At 34.3% G+C, this 27028-nt stretch overlaps 1 protein-coding gene across 1 annotated transcript in view; it reads right to left on the reverse strand.

The window, feature by feature from the left end:
* PJA2 (praja ring finger ubiquitin ligase 2) overlaps positions 1–27028 on the reverse strand; it is a 68949-nt gene that overhangs the window by 22090 nt on the left and 19831 nt on the right. The window contains exons 3-6 of the mRNA XM_042944853.1: positions 26265–26465; positions 23608–24661; positions 13939–14124; positions 2333–2518 (exon numbers count right to left, since the gene is read on the reverse strand). Of these exons, the coding sequence (XP_042800787.1) occupies positions 2333–2518; positions 13939–14124; positions 23608–24661; positions 26265–26465 (1627 nt within the window). The remainder of the gene's footprint in view (positions 1–2332; positions 2519–13938; positions 14125–23607; positions 24662–26264; positions 26466–27028) is intronic.

Genomic DNA, 27028 nt, shown 5'->3' on the forward strand with positions numbered 1-27028 from the left:
AAATAAATAAATGGTACAGTTGAGATTTGTCTAAATCTGAAACTCATGTTTTCTCCACATCACCTCCCACCAGGCCATTTTATATAATATTCTCTGGGTATTCTACAACACTTCTGTGATGTCATCAAAACAAATAAGTAAACTTTGATAAAGCATTTTTTCCATTTCCTTTTTTTTTTTTCCCATTTCCTTTTAAAGAATCAAAAAGCTTTACCTTTTTTTTTAAGTTGTGGTAAAACAAACCAAAAAAAAAGTCACGTTTTAGCTCTAGAGATAAGAACTGCTGTTTGCCATGACTTTTCCTTTTAGTTGTTAAAATGACATGTTACTTTAATATGAAAGTCAAATCCTATTTTACTTTATCAATCTGTAGCTACTGCCATATAAATTGACATAGTACCATATAAGCAATAATGAGGTGTTACATACCTACACAAAATTCAAAACAGTAACCTTCAAAAAGTCTGTCTTAAAATTAATGCTAAAATGCTTTCTATGTTAAAAAAAAAAACAACAAAAAAACAAAAAAACAAACTACTGAAGCTCCCCAAATTTGGAGACAATCACAAACATCTCTAAAATCTTAACATAACAGATGTAACCAGAAAGATCATCAATGAATTAGAACCTAAAATCAAGTTTTCAAGTTTAAGTTAAAATTATATTCAAAAAAGACCTCATTATTTCTTCAAATTTTTATATGGAACAACCTTTTTTGAAAGTTATTTAGAAATATATATCAAGATCTTAATAAATACCACTTATCTCAGTAATGTCACCTCTGTTAATCTGTCCTAAAGAAATAACCTGAAGTACAAAACAAGTTATATGAGGGGAAAGGTTCACTGTACTATTTCACTGGGGAAAATGAACAATTAAATTTTAGTGCAACTACAGACTGGAGCATCTACATAATGGAGCTATAAAACATTACTCTGATAAAATTTTGAAAATGTCCAAAAGAAAACATTTCTTCATATTAAACCCTAACTGCCTCCAGACATGCACAGATGATGTTACCTAAATCGACAATTCTGTCATCTGCTGAGCATTATGAGGAATGACTTTGCATAGTGGAGGCATAAGACATCATCAGCATCACAAGGAGTTCAGAAAGAGGGTAATAGGCAGACATAAGAGAGGTGGGGGAGAGCTAGTGGTACCAAGATCAGCAAAACTGGGATCTGGTGAGCCACTGCTCTTCCATAAAGTTAGGAAGCCAGAAAATGGGTTTTGGAGGTAAGAATGTTTAAGATGGAATTACAAATTGTTTGTGTGGCTGTGATAAAACACCACTTCTACTTCCACAAATGGGCAATGAAAGTCTGCTTCGCACATCTAATTTGCTGCCCCCTAGGGAGTGAGAATAGGAAACAGTAAGGAGGATTTCAATGAGATGCTGAGTTTCATATCTGGAACAATTTGGAGAAGCACAAACAAGTAGCTAGACACATGGAAAGAGACTCAAAATCATAACTTCTAGAAATCTGCAGAGTTATCAGGTGATGTAAATGAGTTTTTCTTTATTTTTCTCTATTTTCTGTAATGGAATTTTAGCTGGAAAACCAAAACAAATTCTTAAAAATATTTCTGGGTAGACATGAAAACAAAAGTAGTACCAAGCCATTATTTTCTCCAGAAAAAGTAACAAGAGATCTGTTGAACCATATATCCTTTCTACATCTCAATAACCAGCTACTTCCAGAGGCCGACTGCATGTTTGAAAGATAAATCTAACTATAAGCCAAAACAGTTAAATTCTGACCTTTATATCATGAGACCTAACAATTCAATAATCCACTTAATTGTTATATGCTGCTTTTCCCTGAAGCTAATTATTCTTTGTCAGCATAAACTGAATACTTTCAGCATATCTGGGAAGATATAATTGTCATTTTCCATATTTTGCATACAGAGAAGGATAACTACATTCTTATGATTCTTCTGGTTTAATCACATGTTTTGAAATTCCTCAAGTACTATTTATTAAAGACTCTTCTTTTTTTTTAAAGGATTATACCAAGTGCTATATTTACCATATAGAGCTAAACTTACAGGTTGGAAACCTCAAACCATGAGTTTATAAATAACCAGGATATAAGGTGGGCTTCAAGAGAGCCAAAGGTCAAAGAGGAAAAGAGGTCACTGCCTGGAGTAGTAGGAAGGAGTCCATGTAGGAAGTGACATCCAGAATGAGCTCTGAAGGAGAGGAAGACTAACAAGATGGGAAAAAACACTTTTGAGAGATCAGAGATTCAGTTTTCATAATTTAGAATCATGAACGAATTCTACTCAGTGAACAATTAACCATGGTAATAATACTGCTACATACCTCCAGTCCACATCTAAGTCTTCACTCACACTGGAGTCATCCTCAAGGTTATTGTTACCATCCAGCATGAAAGCTTCTGGCTGTGCAAATTCATTGGCAGGCTCATTTCCCTCATCACTGCTGCTTTCATTGACTTCATTGTACTGTAACCAAGGAATTTCTCCCTCTTCCAAGGATGTCTGTTCCCTAATACAAACATTTTAACGGAAGAAAAAAACATTATTTTAGAACACATCATAAAATTGTTCTCTAAAAAAACAGTTCTAAATATTTAGTGCAAACAGATTCTTTATTCTTTAAGTTCTAAACTCTTGGTACTTACATGATTCTAAAAGTCTGCTTTCTTTAACTGTAAAGTTATTTAAAAGGGAAGCAAATTTGTTATAGGGTCATATGTATGTAGAAATAGCTCCCAGTTACATAAGAACCTATTTATTTGATATACAAATTACCTACGCTCCTATACTTCCTCTTTGTGCAGAAGAAAACTAAGAGAAGTTCATTCTAGACAACTTTAATTTTAAAACACTGCTCTTGAGTAGTTTCCCTTCACAGTTCAAATAAAATCAAAATTCCTCAGCCTGGCCTACAAATCCCTACATCATACATGCTTTCTCCTTAGCCCTCTTCTCCAATTGTTACCTCCCACCACTCTTCCCCCTATTTACTCTATTTCCTATAATTCTTTCTACCTGTGGAACACATAGAGATCATTTCCACCTCGGGGCATTTCCTCTACCTGAAATGTTCTTTCACCAGATTTTTGCTATTCCCTTCTTGATATTCAGGTCAGAGTTAATGGCAGCTCCTCAGAATGCGTGGTCTTGACAACTCATTTTAAGGAGCTGTCCAGTCACTACCACATAACTGTTTATTTTCATTATAGAAATTACTTCACTTATCATTTTCTTACTCGTTTATTGTTAGTCTTTCTCCCACTAGAAAACAATAAGGTCACAGGAACAGGGACAGACAAATGGTACAAGGAAGAGAAAAAAGAAGCATTTCAAAACACCAGAAAAAAATTATTTCATAAATGATATCAGGACAACTGAGTATTCATCTGGATGGAAGGAAGTTAAATCTCTATGTCATTATTTACCCTTTAACAAATTCCAAATCCATATTTTAAAAATGCATGTGCACCCCACCACGATTTCTAAAACAACATGTACATGACTCTCAAGAATCATGAGAAATTTTTACAAAAATCTGTGTCATTGTATGCATGATGCAAAATCTAGAGGCCATAGACAAGATTGTTAACTCATACAACTTACACATTAGAGTTAAAACACCAAAACTTTGGACACAAAGATCAAACTGAAAATAACTCTTTGTAATACATGAGAAACAAAAGTCAAGGCTTCAATGACTGGACAAAAGGTACTCTATGAATTTATAAATAAGACATACTGGTAGCATTTTCTTATTTTTTTTTATTTAACAGAAATAGTATATCAAAGTATATCAAAAGGAAGTTAAATATGACAGCATAGTTTTGGCAAAGCTGAATTTTAGTCTGGGTTTTAAGAAGAAAAATAATGTTATACAATAGCTTACATATTTCAAAAGCAGGTCTAATTAGAATTTTATTCATTCTAACATGCAAATTTAACTTTGGAGATAAAAACATTTATGCAAGAGATGTAGATGATATCCACATATAAGAACACATTTAAAAAAATTTTTTTAATGGTTATTTATTTTTGAGAGAGAGAGAGACAGAGAACAAACAGAGAAAGGGCAGAGAGAGAGAGAGAGAGAGAGAGAGAGAGAGAGAGACAGAGAGAATCTGAAGTGGGTTCCAGGATCCAAGCTGACAGCACAGAGCCTGACGTGGGGCTCAAATTCACAAACTGCGAGATCATGACCTGAGTTGAACCAGACACTTAATTGAGCCACCCAGGCGCCCCTGAATCAACACATTTTACATACACAAAAACTGTAGCTCTCTACACACCTAAACCCATAATTGTTTCTTTAATCTCAGGTCCTAAACAACACCTCAAAATAACAGGTTTGTAAGATTTAGTATCCAGTATCACTTGTCTAGTAAAATCAGAGAAATTAGAATAAAATATGCTTAATTTGTTGAAGGTTTAATATCTACTATACACTTGATCTCAGCCAAAAGGCTGAGAAGCGATTAATATCTACTATATAAAGTGACTGGATATTTTCCTTTCATGCATCATAATTAGGTCCAATGAAAAACTAAACCCAAAATGGATTCAAAATTCAAAATCAAAGTATAAATTCCTAAGCAACAGTTCTTTGTTTACACCATTATGAGAACACGTGCCATACTGTATTATAACTCTTCTAGTGACTCATCTGTGTCCTCCTAGACGGGAGCTTTCCAAAAGCACACACAGTGCTGTCTCTCAACATCGTAGCTTCACCCCTTGTAATAAGTGCCTAGCACACAGTAGGTACTCTATTTGTGTTGCAAATGTTACCAATAAATCCTTGAAAAACAATCTTTTAAAAAACAAATAATTTGGAGATCAAGCCTGAAATAGCCCTTAGGAACTTTTGTTATTTCTGATGTACTCCTACAAAAAAAATGCTCTTCTTTTTCCTATTATACAGATAGCAAGTAAGTCAGTTACTACTCTGTACTCAGACATAGAACATAAAACTCAAATATGTTGGTGAAAATGATTCAGTATAAGAATAAATATTAATTTTTGGGTTTTAATTCAAAGAAGAATAAAACTAAAGAAATTATTCTGAATATAAATAGTTTACAACATGTCATTAATACTTTTACTATATAAGGAATTCTTGGCTACGTATGTTGCTTAAACATTTGATTCTGTCTATAATGACTCATAATAACAGTTATAGAAATAGAAAATAAGTCACATATGGTATATGCTTTCAACCTATTACATAAAGTTCACATAAATTCTTACCACTTAACACAAAATTTACCAGGCTAGAAGAGTGGCACTGTGCTGGGCCAGAGTTGGCTTGATATTACAACAAAACGAATTCTGCTCTTTAAAAAAAAAAAAAAAAAAAAAGATTCTCAACAATAATGTCAAAAGAATCTTTTATTTTCTGTAGCTAACCAAAGAAACAAATATCCCCATGGGAATGTAAGACTATAATGTAAGTTTAAATACTTCAAAAACCTTGGAAATATTTAAAGCAATAGCTCAGTCTTCTTTCTCTCTCCTTATACATACACATTTACACATATACCAGACATACCATGTGTAACAACAAATTCACAAAAATTTAGACCTTCAATGTCCTTTCTGAATCATTTTGGTAATTCAAATATTAACAAGATGCCATTATCATGCTGCACAGTAATTTATGAGATTTAAAAAGACATATTATCTAATCATGTCTCCAATGGTCTATTCCAAAAAAGTATTCCAGTAGATGGAAGACGTGGAAGCTTGTGCCTGCCACAACCACCACTAAAGTCACAGGTATTTCAACTGCGAAGGGAAATTGCCAAGTTGTCCTTTCCTTCTGAGCACTTTCAGCACCCCCTGGAGGAAATCAATGCTGCTGCCCTGAGAAGAAACTGAAAATGCTTCTTAACTTAGCCCCACAACCTACTCCCAGTAGGTGAAAATCTTAGAAAGCCATCAGCATCATCTAATCTGACTACAGGCTACACCGTTAACTCAAAGCTTCAGACAAACAGACAGAAGTTCCCTTTACGATACATGATTAAAGATCCATAGTCTTCAATAATAGAAACTAAATTTAATATGTGAATAGCAATATTAAAATTATCAAAATATACAATAAATTAATATGGAATATTTTAAAGAAATTTTCATTAAAAAGTTTTAGAATATGCTATCATATAACCATGCAACATAGAATTTTCTGTGAAATGAAGAAAATGAAAGGCAGACAAATCACATAAAACCGAGTCGTTTCCTTTAGCTAAATGATAAGCAATTTGAGTATCCATTATTTGCAGCACAAAATTTTAGACCTTTGGGTTAATGCCAACATTTTAAAGAGCTGAGGCTTTCATAAAATAATCTAGCTATATTATAAGAAATTTTATAAAAATCCTGGACAGCATGGTTAAGATTCCTAATTAACTGGTATTCGATTAACCAGTTTTCATTTTATAACTCAAGACACATGTAAGAAACTGCTAAGCTTTAGGTATAAGCTCATTTTTAATAATTCTAATTGTATAGCAAATGGTTAAGATTTCAAACCCCTATCTTGGAGGTAAAGCAGTAAGAAGGGTACCTGGGTGGTTCAGTTGGTTAAGCATCAGACCTCAGCTCAGGTCATGATCTCATGGTTCATGAGTTCAAGCCCCACACGGGGCTCTGCACTGACAGCACAGAGCCTGCTTGGGATTCTGTCTCCCTCTCTGCCTCTTCCCACCCTCAAAATAAATAAATAAACACAAAATAGTAATGAAAAAAAGTAGCAAGGAAAGTAACAGAGGGGCGCTTGGGTGGCTGAGTCAGTTGATTCTCCGACTTCCACTCAGGTCATTATCTCACCATCCATAGGTTCGAGCCCTGCATCAGGCTCTGTGCTGACAGCTTGGAGCCTGGAGCCGACTTTGGATTCTGTCTCTCCCTCTCCCTCTGCCCCTCCCTCACTTGCACTCTGTCTCTCTCTCTCAAAAATAAACATTAAAAAAAATTTTTTAAATAAATAAAGAAAGTAACTGAAATTTTAATTAAGAATCAAAAAAGCCTCAAAGGGAATTACAGCTTATAAAATCAATGGTACTCTGGTTCCATGTCATCCAGTCACAAAGATGGAACCCCAGCACCTAATTTGAAGAAATGTTTCCTTATCCTAATAAATTCAGTGTTAACAGGAAGGGCAAAATATTTATTAAATTTTTAAAAAAAAATTTTAAGAGTAGTTACATAAAGAGTTTGTAAAGTTAACAAAACAGTGGCAAAAACTTAAAAACACGTGTGATGTATTAATTTAAATTCAAAAACACAAATTTTAAATGGACATTGAATATTGTCCAGTAATTATTCAATGTTTACCTAGTAAGTTTGTTGTCTACCTCTCTGAAAGCCTATTTCCAACCTTTTCTTCTTTCCTTCAATTTGACAATCTTCCTATCCTCCCCATCCTCAATATCTAGTAACAATGAGGACACTGAAGTCACCAGAGACTCCTCTTTTCTTCCCACCAGCGAACCTACAGATTTACCTACACTTGTACCTACCTGCTACCTTCCCACTTAATTACACTGCAAGTCTCACCTCCTAAAGGTTCTCTCTTTGAGATATGGAGCCTAATCCTTATCTTCTCAAGGACTTCACTTTATCTTTCCTATAATTATTAGTCAGTTATTCTCTGGAACATTCTATAAGCAAACAATCACGTGTCCAGTGTAGCGAAGTGAAGACAACATTTTCTTAGGCCCAGCATCTATCTATGGCTCCTTCCTTTTGTAAAGAGTTAGGTATGATAACTGTCTCTGCTCTATTACCTTCAATTCCCTTCATTTTTTTAGTTCTTTTCCCCAAATGAAAAAGATAAACAATCGATTTAAGTTATAAAGTACATTATACTGAATATCCATAAACCCAGCACCCAAAGCAGAAACTAGAATATTATCACTGACTAGCATACATCTTGTGCCCCATACCTATCCTATCCCTTTGACTTCACCCCCCCAGAAAAAAAGTACTATCTGAATGCTCTTATCATTCCATTGTTTTCTGAAAGAAGTTTTCACTAGTTTTGTATAGTTTAACAAGATATTTAACTTCTTGTTTTTAAACTTTGTGAAACAGAGATCATACACATTATTTTTCTAGAAATGGTTGCTTTCATTCAATATTGTACCTCTAAGATTCATCCATGTTTTGCATATAAGTGGGGCTCATGCATTCCCACTGCTGTGTAACACTCCCTGTATGAATACACCACTAACTTTTCTCCTGTTAAGTAATATTTGGGTAATATCCAGTTCATAGCTTTCATGAAAAATACTGCAACGAACATTCTTGTACACAACTCCTGGGCCACATGAGGAAGTTTCTCCAGAGTATACACCTAAAAGTGGAACTGCTGATAGTGCACGATGCAAAATGTTAAAATTATTATAGCATTTTAGTTAATATGACCTACTTCACATCTCAACAAGCATTCATATCCTCCAAAACACCTGATATTGTTAAATTTCCTGTTTGTTAATCCAATGGGTAGCTAAAAAATGATACCTCCTTGTGATCTTAATTTACTAATGATCTATGTATCTTTTGATATTTTTATTCATTAATATTTCCTCTTCAGTGAATCATCTGCTCAATTTTTTGAACATTTTGCAATTAGACTATCAGTTTTTCTTCCTGATTTCTAGGAATTCTTTATATCCTGCACATTAACACTCTGTATTCTATAAATACATTCTACTAGTTTCTTTCCTTTTCATTTTCAGTTCCTCTTCTTTTATCTTCCCATCATGCCGTGACCATCAAGATCTCCACGACAATGGCTACTGAAATGGTGCTATGAGCAACACCCTTGCCTTGCTCCTGATTTTGGGGGGCGGGGGGGGGGGGGGAAGTTAATGCTTCATTACTAAAAATTATATCTACTGATTTATTTTGGGAGATATATTTTATCAGGTCAACTGTTCTGATCTTAGTTTCTGAGTTTTTATCACGATGAGGTCTTGAACATTACTAAGTGATTTTTTTTCCTGTATCTACAGAATTTATCATATGAATTTTCTCCTGTATTCTGCTAATGTGGTGAATTACATTTACAGGTATTCTACATTAAATCACTTTTGCATTTCTGGAATAAACTCAGATTGGTAATTGAGTTTTATCTGTAAAGAATATACTTACAAATTCAGATTTCCAATAATTCTGTTTGAGATTTTGACATGTATGTTAATGAATGATATAGGTTTATAATTTTCTTCACATACTCTTTCGGTATTAGGGTTATACTGGCCTTAGAATGATTTGGAGAAATAGTTCTTTTTCTATTATCTTGAAGAGTGGATCCTTGAAAGTTTAGTTTAAGAGAATCTGGCTCTAAAACCATCTGGATTGGGTATTTTCTCCACAGTAAGATTTTAAACTACTAATTACATATCTGTAATACGTATAATATTATTCAGGCTTCCTACAAGTTTTGGTGAATTGTATTTTTCTAAAAATTTCTCAATTTCTTCTAAGCTTTCAAATTTACTGCTACAAAGTTCATAGTACTATTCTTAGTCTATCCAATCTTTAATGTACTTGTGGCTGTATACACTTCGTGGCTGTATACACTTCTATATGTATTATCTATTTGTGCCTTGCCTTTATTTTCTTGTTCACTATCCAAGTGGATTGCCTATTTTTCTTAATCTTTTCAAAGTATCACCTTCTGATTTCTTTGATCCTCTCTATCCTGTTTTCTAACTTATTGAGTTTTGCTTTTATCTTTCCTAATTCTAATTTTTATTCCCTTATTTTCCTTATTTTAATGTTTCTTTTCCATTTTAAGTTAAATGCATGGCTTCTCCATTTTCAAGTTTTCTTCTTTTCTAATGTACGTATTTTGTAAAGATAAATTTCCCTTTACCAATTTCACTCCAATCCGTCAAATTCTGATTGGTGGCATTCTCAAAACCGGTAAGTTATGAGCATTTTAGACTTCAATTGTAATTTCTTTTTTGTTTTTTACTGGTAATTTAGAAGGATGAATAATTTTAAATGCATGGATTTTTAAATTTTTTATATTTTTGCTGGTCTGTAGGATATTGATTCTTTGAAATGTGTTAACCTGTGCTCTGCAGCCTAGTCCATGCTCAGTTTTTGTGTGTTTGTATATTCCATAAACTGGACTGTTCATTAAACCGGGCTTAAATCAGTTGTTCAAATCTGCTAAAGACGGATGAAGTTCTTATATCCATGAATTACAGGCAGTTGAGAAAAGTATTAAAAAGTTTCCCAAAATGATAGTAAATTTGTCAATATTCTCCAGTTTCGTTACATTTTGACTTACATATTTTGAGTCTATTTTATTAGATGCATTCAAATTTAAAACTGTTACATTTTACTGGTAAACTGGACTTACTACATACTGACCCCTCATTCTCGTCAATAATGAAGTCTACTTTGCTAATGCTAATGTAACTGTTCCGTTTTTGTTTAGTTTGCATTTGCTTGAAATACCACTGTCTATCCTTTTATTTTCAGTCTGTATACCTATGCTTTAAGTTCATCTTTTGTAAAACACATTTAACTTAAAAAAATTCCAACTGATTTGAAGCTTTGATTTTTATAAGCAGAGATTAGGCAATTATATTTATTACAGGACTTGTTCCATATTACTTTTACCATTTCTTTTTTTTCCCCGTTTTAATGATTTTTTCTCTTTCTTTACTTTTATTTGGATTGACTGTAAATATCTTTTTCCATGTCTTAATTCCTTTTTTCCTCCTCTACAGGTCTCTAGTACATATACTCTTTATTCTTATGTCAAAAGTTAACTTTGAACCCTCTCCCAAACAATACAATTCAACTTTGATCTTTCCCCTTTCAACTTAAATACCATTGCTGTCCACTGTTTAGTTCTGTCCCCTCACTTTTACTTTTTTTTTTTAAGTGTATTTATTTTGAGAGAGAGAGAAAGAGCAGGGGAGGAGCAGAGAGAGAAAGAGACAGAGAGAGAGAGAAAGAGAGAGAATCCCAAGCAGGCTATGTGCTGTCAGTGCAGAGCCCAATGAGGGGCTTGATCTCCTGAACCTTGAGATCATGACTTGAGTAGAAACCAAGCATTAGACACCCAACCAAATGAGCCACCCAGGCACCCCAACTTCTATTTTTTTTTAATGAATTACTGGGCTTTATTACTGTAGGGTATCAGTGCAAGTAGTTGATGACCTCCACATCACATATCTATATATCTCTATCTCAATCTCTATATATCTCTATATCTATCTATATCTAATTACAGTCCAGGATCTTTTAAACTTAAATATCAAAGTGTCTACTTACCATCTACACTGTATGTCTAAATAGCACTTAAAACTTTCAAAAAAAGTTTTTACTTCCCATTCCTCTCCCACACCTTCTCATCTCAGTCAGTACAGTAATAACTACCTAAGGCTCAAACCAAGAAAACCTGCCATAACTGATTGCTCACTCTCCCTCATCTCACACCCAATCTACCTTATTATTGATCACTCAAAAACATGCTCAAACTTGTTTACTTTTTTTAATCCTCACTACCATCCCCCAGTCTAATACCCTAGGCCAACCTTCCCCTCTTTTGTACTTCAATCTCCACAAAGCAACTAGAGTGATCTTATATAAATGTGTGACAATTAACTCTTCACTTAAAATCTCCCTGCTCTATGAATAAATTCCAGAGGCTATCTATCCTGCATAGTTTGGTATCTGCGCACCTCATCTCATGTCACTCTTCCTTTCACTCATTCACTTCAGTCCCACTACCTTCATACATGGCAAGCCTTTTCATTTTCAGTATCTCTGCTCTTACCTTTCCTTATGCCTAGAGAGCTCTTCCTCAACCACTAATTCTCATCTTTTAGAGCCCAGCTCAAAAGTCAGTTCCTGAGATAAGTAGCCCATGGCCACTCTAATTAATGTAGGCCCTACCAGTTACCTTCTCTGACACAAGGTTTGCTTTCCTTTACCGTAACCATCGCAGTTTATAATTTAGCATGTTTGTATTTTGTTTAATATCTGCGTCTCCCACCACATTTTGAGCTTCAGGAGGGAATCTTAGTTTGTCTTGTTCATGGATATAATCATGGGATCCAGCACAATGCTTGGTACATATTAAATGCTCAATAAATATATGTTGAATGAATAATTGTATCACAAATTATATATAAAAAATCTACTAATAGTAAACTAATAGTGATTCAAGAAGATCAAACATAAAATCAGAAAAGAAAAATAAACACCATTTCAATCACTGTCAATATCAATTATGTTTGTAAACTTCTTTCTTTACAGATTTTCTAATGTATTTTATTTCTTACAGAATTAATTTCAAGCTGGAAACTTAAACCTTTGAGAACAAACTTTACCATTAGTCCAAGTTGAAAGAGTTAAGAAAACCCATTTACCAAAACAGATTCCATGAGAGACTAAAAATTAGAACCAACCAATTATCAGGAAAAAAAATTTAAATTAACAAAGACAAACTACCTCAGAAAACACAAAGCCAAGGTTTCACAATACCAACAACCTTTAAAAGAATAAGCTGTTTAAATTTTTAAACAACCTTTAAAGGAATAAATAAGCTAAACATCAAAGGGTTAAAAAAAAAAGCACACATTGTTTTAGCAAAGCAAGTATTAAACTGTTTTTGAGACAAAAAATGAGACAATCTGCACATATGAATCTCAACATAAAAATCCTATGTCAAATATTAGCAAGCAGAATCCAGCAGCTCAAACATTTCATGACTATATGATCATGTTTATGTCAAGAAGCAAGGGTAAGTGGCTATTAGGAAATCTAATAATAAAATAATTCCTCATGATCATTAGGTCAAAGGTGAAAAATCACTATGATCATTTCCACTGACACTAAAAAAACTTTAATAAAATTTAACAAACATTCTTGCTAGAAACCTATAAAATAGTAACAGGGGATATTTCCTTAGTGTGATTTAGAAGAAAACAATTGTGTGTGTGTGTGTGTGTGTGTGTGTGTGTGTGTGTATAAAATCAACCTAAAAGCCAGAATCATTCTTACTTGGGAAATATTAGAGCAAGGGTTGTGAACCCATGGGTTATTTCCAGCCTGCCACCTGTTTTTATAAATAAAATTCTACTGGAAGACAGCCACACTCATTCATTTACATATTGTCTATGACTACTTTCACACTACAACACTGGAGATGAGTAGCTGCAATAAGACACTGGCATATGAACTGAAAACACCATGCAGCCCTTCACAGTGTAAGTCTGACAACCCCTGTAGTAGAGCATTCTCATTAAAACCAAGAAAAGACAAAGGTGTTTACCATCAATCACTGATTTCAGAAATACCATCTGATGCGATTAGGCAAATATTAAAACCTCAACATTTGTAACTTTCTCTGTTTCTGTGAATAAATCACCAATTTCCATCTTGAGGCTGCCCTTTCTCCATTGTTTGGCAACGGCAGCTCTAAACTCATACCTAACTCAACCAAAAGAATCTTTTAAATGCCCTAATTTTCTTTAAAGCAAAGTAGAAATGTATACTGTATCTCAATAAAAGATAATTAAATTACTAAAATTTTCAATTTAATTGTTCTTTGTAAAACACCAAAAGCACTGGGGTGCATTGATCTCACGGTTCGTGGGTTCAAGCCCCATGTCAGTCTCTGTGCTGACAGCTCAGCGCCTGCAGTCTGCCTCAGATTCTGTGTCTCCCTCTCTCTTTGTCCCTCCCCCGCTCACACTCTCTCTCTTTCTGAAAAATAAACACTAAAACAAACAAACAAACAAACAAAACACCAAAAGCATAATGAAAAAACTCAGTAGGACTTACTGGTCCTACATAGGGCTTGTATATGGGATCAACAGCATATCCAACATTTGGAAGTGACGTATACCATTCTTGTACAATACATATAAATAAACCTCACTGTTAAACAAAACATACCCTTCCTGTAGAGATAATTCTTGGTTTTCTTCTTCAGGACCACTGCTATCACTCTGTAGTTCAGGTTCATTCTCATCTTTTCCTGGCAAAGTCTCCCAGCTTTCATCACTTGACGACTGATCTTTTTCAGTACCAGAAAATCGATGAGGCAAAGAAGCAGACCACTCTCCATCACTGCATTCTGAACTGCAAATTCAGAACAGAAAGAAAATAAATTGTCATTATAATCGTCATTATATGTGCATTTACCATTTGAAGACATCGTGGTATCGAGTGGATGACTGATGCCACACGATTCATCAGGTGCTAATTCAATTTAAAAAATATTTTAAAAATAAATACATTCAGCAGAATGTAACTTTTTCAAATGAATATAGCACATGGCAAGTTACAGAATTATCGATTTATGATTTTCTTCACTAAAGTAAGTAATTCCATGTTGCTTAGATAGAAGTTCTTCATTTATTAGACATATTTCTAAATAAAAATTTAAATATAATTTGGCAACCATAAATTAAATGCTCTGGAATAAATAATAATAGATTTATTACTCATCTGACCTGACTAAAACAACTCACTAATTACATATTGACAATGGAAATCCTATCCTCTATGAACAAATTTCTATTACCATCTTTTAAAAGCTTAACTATTTGTTCCTTCCTTTTTTACACAAGATTTTAAAAGGAAATTCAAATTCATAAAAAGCAGCAGAGACAAATCTTTACTGAAGTCCTTTGGTAGGACTATGAACACAAAATAAATTTCAATTCAAGAGAACATTTAGATAAGGAACCAAAGGGATGATAACAGGGTTAATGAAGAACCTCAGAAAATGACTTGGTTGTATTTAACTTTGGTTAATTTGGTTTCATTTAATGACTCTTTAAGTACTAGTCATCTTGTACTACAAAGGTTAAAATATTATTAATGGTGAAAATAAATCTTAAATGCCCCTTCCAACCGTATCAACCATTCTGGTCAAGAATCCCCTTAAAAACTTCCCTTTGTGCCTTGATTTTTGAGAAACAAAAAATTAATAAATTTTAGTTTCTGAAAGAAGTGATAATCGGTAAGAAATTACCTTTTCTTTATGATGATAAATTACTAATGGTTATATTATTGATATATTAACTAGTCTAATGAGTTCCTCCTTCTCTGAACAGATGAATCCAGGAGATCAAGATGCTATTAAGAAAAAGCGGCAGTAATGTAAGCTCTGAGGAGTTAGAAGTAAAAAAAAAAAAAAAATCAACTTCCAATTGTCAGTAAATGATGGGCAGCAGGTCACGTTCTCGAGAAGGAATTTTACATAGCTCTGGCATAGCAAGTAAAAGGTGTTCTTTCAGTTGGATAGAAGCCCAATTGCTTATATTTTGTAAAATTTTCTCTAACCCAAAAAACAATCTAAGATCAAATAAATCAGTTCTATACTTGCTCCAGTATAAAAATTTAACATAGAAAATAGTTCAAAAAGACTTTCTGAATGAAGTTTCCTGGCCTATGAAACCTCTCAATTTTATTTAAAAAAATTTTTTTAATGTTTATTTATTTTTGAAAGAGACAGAGCACAAATGGGGGAGGGGCAGAGAGAAGAGGGAGACACAGAATCTCAAGCAGGCTCCTGGCTCTGTCAGCACAGAGCCTGATGCGGGGCAGGAACTCACAAACCGTGAGATCATGACATGAGGCGAAGTTGGATGCTCAACCGAATGGCCATCCAGGCACCCCAAAACATCAGGGGTAAGCTCTTTTTTGTTTTAATGTATATTTATTTTTGAGAGAGTGAGAGAGTGCAAGCCAGGCAGGGGTAGACAGAGGGGGAGATAGAGGATCTGAAGTGGGCTCTGCACGGACAGCACAGAGCCTGATGCAGGGCTCCAACTCATGAACTATTAAATAAACCTTGAGATCATGACCTGAGCTGAAGTCCGAGGCTTAACTGACTGAGCCAACCAGGCGCTCCTTAGACTGTCATCTTTAAAGCTAAATTACTAGCTCCAATTTTGACATCTTTAACAATTCAGCTAAAATTTATTAATTTATAGCAATTTTACTTAAACAAAAACCTCATATTTTAAACATTTTATGATCCTGTCCAGAAAAACAACACCTAAAAAGTTTGTAATATTTTTTTTTTTTTTGCTTAATGAAATAACTGATGGAGTATTTACAAATTTTAATATAAAAAGCATGCTTATGATCAATAGTCAATATATTTAAGAAGCCTATGTCACAGACTGGTGACATAGCCTTTCAGACAAATTTGGTCCTTCTACCTGTTTTTTTATGGTCAGTGAGTTACAATTTTTTTTTTACAACTTTATCTTTAATTTTGCCTCTTAGCAAAATCTAAAATATTTACTATCTGGTCTTTTAGGAAAAAAGTCTGCAGATCCCTGGCCTGTATTATTACTACTCATTATACATAACCTTCACCTCTAAGTAACTAACTTTTAATATATCCTCAGCCCTGACCACTTGGCTTTCATAATCACTAACTGTGCACCAAACATTTTTAGATTTTCACCCTTCTTTTCAAAAGTTATAAAGCAAAACTCATCTGACAGGTAACTCCTTTCTTGAGTTTCTTTCTAAGGGTATTTCCCTACTCCCAAGCTGAAAATCACAGGTCTTTGACTCCTCACAAAACCCCATGTTTAAGTCCTTTTTATTTTCCATTCCTTCTGTAAAATGACTCCTTTTTCTCCATTTCTCCTAAAAACCCTGGCTCAAGTTATTTTCCTCTAAACCTACACCTAGACAGTCAATTGTTAATCGTTGTCCCTAAGTTTAATCTCACTCAACTCACTTAAAAGATGCATTCTGGGGCGCCTCGGTGGCTCAGTCAGTTAAGCATCCAACTTTGGCTCAGGTCATGACCTCACAGTTTGTGAGTTCGAGCCCCGAGTTGGGCTCTATGCTGACAGCTGAGAGCCTGGTTCGGATTCTGTGTCTCCCTCTCTCTCTGCCCCTACCCCTGCTTGCACTTTGTCTCTTTCTCTCAAAAATAAATAAATGTTAAAAAAAAAAATTTAAAAATGTATTCTGAATTATCGCTATTGCTTCAATTTATATCAAATTACTCCAAATCCTTCACTTTTTTCCTAAAGCAGTATTTCACAAAATTCAGCCATCTGCCTACTGCCCTCACAATTTTTGCTCCAGGTGTCCACTAATGCTGTGTCTTGAGGTTCAGTAGTTGAGGACACAGGTTCTGGATTCAGTCTGCCTGGTTGTGAATACACCACTTACTAAAGCTGTGACATTACTTAACTTTTCTGTGCCTTTATCACCTCACACATCAGGTGAATTTGATAGTAGTATCTAATAACTCCCTGAGTTCATATAAAAAGCAAATGAGTTAATATACACACAATGTTTTAACAGTGTCTGATAAATGATAACCCATCAATAACTGTTAGCAAATCATTTTTAATATTTTTTTAATTTAAATGCTATATTTCCTTTCCAGATCTACAAAGGTATTTAAGTGAACAATGTAGATAAAATGTTTAGCACAATTTTTGGAAAATGGTAAACATTTAATAAAGGTGACAGTTACTTTATTATACAAGCTGTGTGCTTCGACATTTCAATTGGATTTCCAACAGCACACCACCATTTTTCTTTCTTCTCTACCGCAGAAAATCTACTCTAAATCCTTGGTTTGTCTTACTGAATGGAAATATCAGCTTTCTGGTCACCCAATCAACTTTAGTTTTAGTGCCTCTTTATACCAGGGGTCAGCAAACTATGCCCTGACCCACGAGCCAAATCTGGCCACCTGTCTGTTTTTTAGTGGCCTGGAAGCTAAGAATGTTTTTATTTTGTTTTGTTGCATTTTTAAGTGGTTATAGAAATACCTGTATAATACCCTTGATTTTGCCTTTCGGTCCACAAAGCCTAAAATATTTGCAGACCCCTGTGGTCCATCCAGCGAAGACACAGCAAAGAAAAACCAAACACAGGTAAATGGAAGAGATATCATGGAGCAGGAAAGGGTGAGCAAATTGCTCAGTAGTAGCACTAAAGTAAAACAAACAAACAAAAAAACAAAAAATGGTACAAAGAAAAGTCAATTGGATTCGAGAAACAGGAGGTCACTGTTCACATTATAGAATATACAGATCCTACTAGGAGTTAAGATTTCAATGCATTTAAAAGTGCAGAGTGCAGAAATAGAGTGGGTATAGGACATTTATTCTGAGAATTCAACAATGGAAAAGAAAACAAACAGGCAACTGGTTAAAGGAAAAGCAAAATCAAGTAAAGGTTTCCCCCTCAGGATTTAGAAAAATTACAGAATGTGGTAGAAGGAAGCAACTTTGGCATAAGAATAATAAATTCAGGGGTCAGATATGACTACAGATGCAGAATGAGAAAAGTCACCACCCTTCACTGAAGAAAAAATTAAAAACAGAAATGGATACTAACATCGTAATATGGAGAAGAGGAAAACAAGAAAGTTCAGATTTAATTTTTTTACTATCTCTAAGAAAGCAAGAAACAAAGTTATCTACTAAGGGTGACAGGAGTATATGGAACTGAAAGCAGAAAGAGAAAAGATTTAAAAATAACTTTTCAAGGAGAATAAGCAACAGAATAAATAGCACAAAACAATCATGGAATAGTGAGAACCCTTGTCCTGGAATATAAATGCAAATTAGTTAAACATTTTTAAATTCTCAAGTACCACTTTGATTTTTATACAGTTTTTCAATAGGATTGTCTCCTATTAGCATTTAGAGCTGTATTCAAAAGCAGACAACTATTAACTTACTCAAATGTTACATTTCACACATTCAACTGTGAACAAAAAACCCACCTCTTTTCACATATTGGATACAATTACATATGATTTCTAGACAAAATAATTTATGTAGTATAAATCTTAAGTAGAAATAAGATATAGAAGTAAAAGCATCCAAAAGCAAGCTCTTATTCCTCAAATCCCCCAAGGAACTGGTTTGTTAGTCTTCCCTGGCATTTTCACATCGATAAAAAATCAACTATATAGAAGCTAAGAGAAAAGTGAATTTTAGATAATTTTGTTATCTGAGGATCAAAACCACCTTTTGAATTTTATTGAAAATACTCTGGATGGACATTATGTTAAGATACATCATATCTGCATTTTCAGACAGTATACTGAACATAATCTAAGCAGTCTGGGACATCTTACCCCTATTAACAGTGAACTGTTACAATACAGTGATACAAATGGTAGTTGTTCAAATCCATAAGGCTGCTTAATTTAGCAAAGTCCAGATGGTTCTTTCTGAATTGTGCCTGCCTTTTACAATTTTCCGGTCTTTTCCCTAAACATCAGAATATTGTAATCTATAACCCCTTAAAATGCCTGAGGAACAAAGCTATTTATGCCTAATATACTCTTTCTAACTTTCATGAACTTGGAAACAAGATAAAAAGCTAAAATGTGGGGCGCCTGGGTGGCTCAGTCGGTTAAGCGTCCGACTTCGGCCCAGGTCATGATCTCGCGGCCCGTGAGTTCGAGCCCCGCGTCGGGCTCTGTGCTGACAGCTCAGAGCCTGGAGCCTGTTTCAGATTCTGTGTCTCCCTCTCTCTGCCCCTCCCCCATTCGTGCTTTGTCTCTCTCTGTCTCAAAAATAAATAAACGTTAAAAAAAAAAAAAAGCTAAAATGTTAAAGCATATGCTTTCAGATCTTTGCTTTGGCTGCTCATAGTTGCTTCATTTGTTGGGAATACATGGATATCAAAGGAGCTCCTTCTTCATGGCTCTCAACTAACTTATATAGAAGAGGAAAGAAACTTAATTCAGTCTCATGATAATTATCTGTATATTCTGTCTTCCTCATAAGGCTGGTGAACAGCCAGGGAACGGGGATCATTATAATTTACATTTACAGAGTACCTGGGACAAAGTCTGACATTTAGAAAGATTTCAATAAATCCTTTTTGAATATATCAAACTGAAATCAACTAATTGGCAAATATTCCTTTTATTTTCCCAACATCATCAATAACAAAAAGTTGTCCTGACATTTTTATCTCAGGTAAGGTTTTTAACTTTTATTCAATGTCAAAAGCTCTGAAAGAAACCTCAAGTGGTATAAGAAATAGTCAGCGGATGGCATGCCTCTTCCTTCAAACAGTTAGGTCCAAGGTTAAAATGTGCTGGCATGGTTAAAAGGTTCTTTTAAACTCAAGATCTTGTCCTCAAACAGTCATTAAAGTTCTCAGGGTATATTTCAAAAGAGCAGGATGTTAACCTTAGCTCTTTGGTCTAATTCCAAGTCTGGTAATTACATACTGCCTATTAAAATTCCCCTCACAATTCTAATTTAATAAGGTGGTGTTCAGTTACTATCAAACAGCTCAGAGCAATTCTACCAGCTGCAATGTTTATTCCATAAAGTGTAATGTTTCAGGTATGATTAAGTGATCATTTAAAAGTTTTCAGGAAGAAATGGATCATGCATTCATTCAAATACTTTTCACTTTTAAAGAAAGTATGAGCTATACATATTTTTGAACTGTATTTTTTAAAAGTGGCTAAAATTCCTATAACTAAAAACGTCACAGTGATTTTAGTTATGTTCTGGATAAGAGGGTTCTATTTGCAGCTATTATAATACAAACATGGCAAAAAAATTTTTCAAGTAAAGCATCTTTAAGTTTTACAAAGCAGAGAAAACTCAGAAAGAATCTTACAGACTCAAGGGAAAGGATGTTTATACTTTCCTTCTCAAGACACTTATTGTAGAATCACTATTTCCCCATTTTTGCAATCTGCTATTATAGAACTCAGCCAAAGTATAGTAAAACATCTAGTAGATGAACAAGTGGCAAAATGAAACTAAGTTGGAATGTATGGTTATTAAACTTCAACCTTTATCTGAAACCATATTAAAAGGCATTCTGGTAATTGTGATCCTTTGCAGGGAGCTGAGAGTAGAGGAACTGGAAACAGTAGCACAGAAATAGAATTACTCCTCAAAATTGTCCAGACTACTGAAGTGAGGTCCTAATCATATCTCAAGGCTTGCAGATGCAAATGTAGAGCCATTTTCCTTGAGAAGTTATTCTTGTGATGGTAGTTTTCAAAAAACAAAAACAAAACAAAAACCCCTAAGTATTTCTGGTATTTCAATGTGTCTTAAAGATTGCCCCCAGGGGTGCCTGGGTGCTTCAGTCAGTTAAGCATCCCACTTCAGCTCAGGTCATGATCTCAAGGTTCCTGGGCTCGAGCCCCACATCAGGCTCTGTGCTGACAGCTCAGTCTGGAGCTTGCTTCAGATTCTGTGTCTCTGACTCTCTCTGCCCATCGCCCGCTCATGCTCAGTTTCTCTCTCTCTCTCAAAAATAAATACACATTAAAAAATTTTTTTACAAAGAGGTGCCTGGGTGGCTCAGTCAGTTAAGCGTCCAACTTTGGCTCGGGTCATGATCTTGCAGTTCGTGGGTTCAAGCCCTGTGTTGGGCTCTGTGCTGACAGCTTAGAGCCTCGAGCCTGCTTCGGATTCTGTGTCTCTCTCTCTCTGCCCCTGCCTCACTCACGCTGTCTCTCAAAAATAAATGGAGAAAAAAAGAAAAGATTGCTCCAAAATTAGTTCCATCTTTTAAGCACACCCTAACTTCAGGCTCTTTAAGTCAATATAGTACTAAAAAGTCAAAAGAAAAAAAAGTTTCCATTAACTGTGTTTTTCTCATCTGTATATTGTTCGTAAAGACCTATCATTGTTTAGAATATTGACATATCACTTAAGGAGACAAATTATAAATAAACATACTAAAACAATACCCTATAACTGTTAAAAGTCCAACCGTCATTCCAGGCAAATAAAATGCTAATGCTACTGACCAGAAAAAAAAAACAAAAAAACAAAAAAAAAAAACCCAAAAAACAAAAACCAACAACTTCAAAACCAAGAGCCAAGAAAATTACTCTTGAGGTTGCAATGCAAAAATTTCATCAACTGAATTAGATGACATTAGGCCTGACTATAAAACGCACACACAAAAAAGAGGTTTTTATTATTTTTGATCAGTGGTGCCAATGATGAAGGAATGGCCATATAAATTAGTTCCTTCAGGAAAGCAGAAATGTAACTGTGGGAAAAAAATCTTATACTTTCAAAAAGGTAAGTTATCTAAGATTAAAAATTGATGTTATTATTTTTTTCAATAGTAATCTAGAGGTATACCAAAGGTTTACAATCAAATCCAAAAATCTTAGGACTGAGTATGTTTTGGAATTCAGATTCTTTTTCTCCGAGATTTACAAATACTACTTAATAATTCCCAGTGGGGTCCAAGTCAAAAACTCAGTAATCAAACACTTTGATATTTCTGCAGCAAACTGTTATGACTGCTTCAAAAAAAGGCCTTATGTTAGTTCAGATCCAGATCTGCACCAAATTAACACCAATTTAGGTTTTGTTGTCAATTTCCATTTTAAGAATTTTGTGGACCTTAACTGAAAAAACAGAATTAAGTTAGGCCAAAGTTCTTAACTCATTTTACCTTAAGCTTAAAAAATAGTAGGTTATATAAATATTGTCTGCCAACCCTTGAAGTTTACAAACTTAAAAAGACAGTTGAAATTACGTTTCATTTGTTTCTACAAGTCACTTACACTGTATTATAGAAGCTTTATCCATCTGCCCAAAGAAACCAGATATATTTTATTAATTTTATGATGTGAAATAAAATATATAAAATGTATTCATATTCAAAAGGAAAAACTTCTTTTGTAGTACTTTCTAGTTGAAAATAAAGTAATCGTATTTCTACAAGTTAATAAAATCGTGAAACAGCACTGTAACTGAGCATAGGCAGTTACAACTAGCTCAAAAGGTTATGTGAAAGTTTGGACTCTAGGGTAATGAAAAGAAGATGGACAAAGAAATTTTCCATTTCTCTCTTCTTTCTATGGTCTTACAGTTTGGGGGGAAAAAAGGATTCTATGTAAGAAGAACCAGAATGCTTATTTTAAGAAAGGTTGTATGTTCTCTTAAAAACTGTAAGTTTGGATTGGGCAGTAAGCAGATATGCAAATTCCAGCTCCAAAATTTACTAGCTTTGTGACCTTGAGAAATTAACTCTCTTGTGCTTCAGTTTCCTCATCTATAAACAGGGCAAATAATAATATACACCACATAGAGTTGTGACCAAAAATCAAATGCTAAATAAAAATAGGTGAAAACAAACAAACAAAAAAACACAAGTGACAAAAGGAGCAACAGGAGGAACAGAGAAACAGGTGACATTAATAAATATTAACAAAGTTAATCCAATATTATCAAAATTTGCTGTGATCTTACTTTTTAAACCCAGAATGGGTTAACATAATTTTTTTTAAAATACAATAAATGTTTCCCTGCATTTTATTAGCTGGAACACTATGAACTAAAATAATTAGTATCTGTATCCTTTGTAATAACTAATTATCATTATCTGAACTTACAATTTCTATGAACTCCTAAAATGCTTCAAAGAAAGTTTCTGTGAAAAACTAACCAGTAGTTTGCATGTATGGTTAGCATTCAGTAAATAGGCATATTTGCTAAGTCAAAATATCTAATTCCCTGACCATGTCAGAGCCCATCCATCAAACATAATGGTACCAGAAATAAACCACCTTGCTTATTATGCAATCTGACAAAGCACTGCATGAAATCTTACCTATCTTCATCTTTGTCATACAGTTGGTAATAATCTCCACAACCATTCCAAAAGGTGTTATCCACAACTTCTTGCCTTCCTGCTGTGGCTCCACTTTCTGCTGTAATTTGGTTATGTTCTGTTTCCCTGTGTGTAACTCTTGAGTAAGGTGGATCCAAGAACATGCAGTCATGTTCTCCATCGTAGTCATCACATTTTATTAAGAGGTCATCTGAGCCATTTTCCTCAACTTCCAAAGCCTCCCTCCACCTCTGAACACTTCTTTGTTTAGCCTCATGCCTATTAAAACCTGTTTCTTGGTCCACCTGGCTTGAACTTATCAATTTCCTAACTTTGGGTCTCACTACCTGTTCAGGAGAACTTCCCTGGTTCTTGTTCTTATCACTAGTATTTTGTTCACTGCAAATATGCCCAGGAGCACACACTGAATCTTCAGTTGCATTTTCTCTCTGACTCTCCTGGCTAGTATTATTTTCTTGTTTCTTTCTAACAACGTCATCTTCAGAAGAGGAGCTCTGAAATTCCTGATTGCTCTGATTGACAAACTCAGTATCACCAGTAGAACTTTTGACTAACGGTGCTGAATCTAACTCTTCAAATTCATCTCTTACTTCACAGTTAAAAGAGGGAACTGGTGGTGAAAGACCAGTGTATGCCTCTACCTCTCCATTTGCCAATTCAAATACTGTATTGCTCAGTGCTTCCTGATATCCACCACCTTCCACAACTTCTGCAGAAAGCTGAAGACAGTCATTGGCCTCTCTGTGTGTACCATCTGGGTCGTAAGAGTCAGTATGAACCAATGAAATTCCATTTTGTACACTTGAAGCATCACAAGCTTCTGGAGTATATTCTCCCTCAGGGTGATTATGAAGATTTGTACTGCTTCCTAAAGTCTCCCTGCCTTCCTCACTATGATGTACTGCAGCAAAGGATGGACTGCTCTCAATGGTTTGATTTAATGTTGTATCACAAATGGGAATTTCTGTTTCACTTTTTTCAAACAAAGGGCCGTTGGGTAAAGAAGAATGAACTTGATCCGATGGACTGGAACCTTCATAGAGAACAAAGAAAACATTTTTGGAAACATTAATTTTAGATACAATTTTATTTAATAATGACTATTTAAATAGATATTATGCCAATCATTACTCACTTGAATATGAGTGAATTTCTGACAGGTACTTCTATGCCCCTGAACTTAACTGAGAGCGCCCACTGGTCACCCTATGAGTTCATTTATGCCATTGTATAGCCATTCAATATCCTCTCTCAGATGTCTTTTGGAAGTCTTTTAGCTAACTGCTGATACCTAAAACATTCTGTAAAAGACATTAAAAGGAGAGGCTACTGAAAAACTACACAGTGAGAGGCATAAGTCAAGTCATAGGGTAACCAATGTGCCCTTCTAGTTGTTAAGGTGCACAATTCAAACTTCATTTCTTTTATTATGTGCAAGTAAAAAAACTTCACAAGTACTTTTGATAGATAAAGGAACAGGTTACACATCTAACAGAAATGAAACTCTATTGTGTTTGATGTCAATTCAGAAAATTATATCTCAGTCTCTAGATATATTAGATTTCTACCCCAAAATGGATTTTTTAATACACCTATAATGAGTTACCCTTAAATTATGTTACAGCTATGATTGCAAAACAACAAAAAAATCAACATGTTGACTCTGCCATAGTTTGTCAGAATCTTGAGAAAAGAATAAAATCAGATTTGTTTCATAAATCACTTTAAGCCTATCTTTTATCACTACTAATGTAATAATAAATAATGAAGACATCTGAGATTTGCTGGAATAAAAATTTATAAAAGGGCAGTCTTGTCATATCACAGAAAGGCTTCTTTAACAGAGTGAACTCATTAACTAATAATTCAGATTCTTACTTATAAATGACAGTAAAAATAATTTACAATTACCAAATTTTCTCAAGACCAGAAGACTATACTCTAGTCCAAAGATGTGTAATTACTACCTGGATATCTTCAAAGTACTTTTTTTTTTTTTTTAAGCTTATTTATTTACTTTTTGAGAGTCAGAGAAAGCATGAGTTGGGGAAGGGCAGAGAGAGAGGAAAAGAGAGAGAATCCCAAGTAGCGTGGAGCCCAATGTGGGGCTCAAACCCACGAACCATGAGATTGTGACCTGAGCTGAAGTGATGCTTAACTGACTGAACCACCAAGGCACCCACTGCAAAATACTTTTTCAAACTACTGAATAAGAGATTTTAATTAAATAACTATTACTCGACACTTGTATTTCATAAAATGGTTTTAAGAGATTAAATTAGCCAAGCTAAATTATTTAGGGATACAATTAACACAAGAAAGCTATTAAACATAATATGCAGAGAAAAATATATTCAGTTCACATTAAAAAGTTTTTGATTGAAAAATAAATCTCCACAGCAGAAGGATGTCATGATACAGTTATATTTTAACAACTAGCTGTATTCTATTTTCTTCCATATTTAAATGTATATATTGTTCATATTAAATTTAATAAAAATATCAGAATAGAATTTCTTGATAGGATATGTATATTTGTATTCATAGACACATAAAACCCACACATAATTTCTAATATTATAAGATAAATTCCTACATGCTTATTAATAGCTCTTCTATAACTCCATGTTGCATACCTGAGGAATTTTCCTTTGGAACATCATCTAGTTCCAACACTTCATAGTCATCACCAGCCCGACCTAAACTTCTTTCATGCCTGGTCATACATGGTTTAAAACTGACATATGCATGTCTTCTTCCGTATCTCCTGCCTGTGATTGTCTGATATCCTCCTGCTGGTTTGGGCCAGGCAGCCTTGCTGGATTCTTGATCCATTACTGAAAAACAGAGTTAAAAATAAGAGAGGCATGAAATGACCTTTACTCCAGTGACCAGTAGAGGTAATGTTTAAACATATATGCTATTGCTTGCCAGATCATCTGCTACTGAACATTACATGCACCTTACTAACAGTGTAAGTGTAAACACGAATATCAGGTTATGAGAATTAATTGGCCTCTTTACCCCCCAAATTAGCTTTTAAAGTTTGGCACTTTTAAGATGTCTCAGAGTTTTATAATATAACCTACCCAAAATGATTTTTCATATGCCAAATTCGTAAGTCATACTGCAAAAGCTCATTAAGAATTAGACAATGATCCTCCAAATTATCTAAGTAAAGTACCTTATGTATAAATGCTTAACACATATTTGCTGGATTAATTATTAGCATATTACATTAATTAGCACATCTGCACAATTACATTAATTGTGAATACATTTCTATCCAAGGTAACATGCAACTTCTTTAAATGGCATCTGTACTATCAGGAAGAAATAACTGGACCATAATAAAACATCCCAAAGACTAGGGTCAGATAAAATTATCCATAAGAAAACA

This window comes from Panthera leo, chromosome A1 (assembly GCF_018350215.1).
Source record: "Panthera leo isolate Ple1 chromosome A1, P.leo_Ple1_pat1.1, whole genome shotgun sequence".
NCBI classification, from domain to species: Eukaryota; Metazoa; Chordata; class Mammalia; order Carnivora; family Felidae; genus Panthera; species Panthera leo.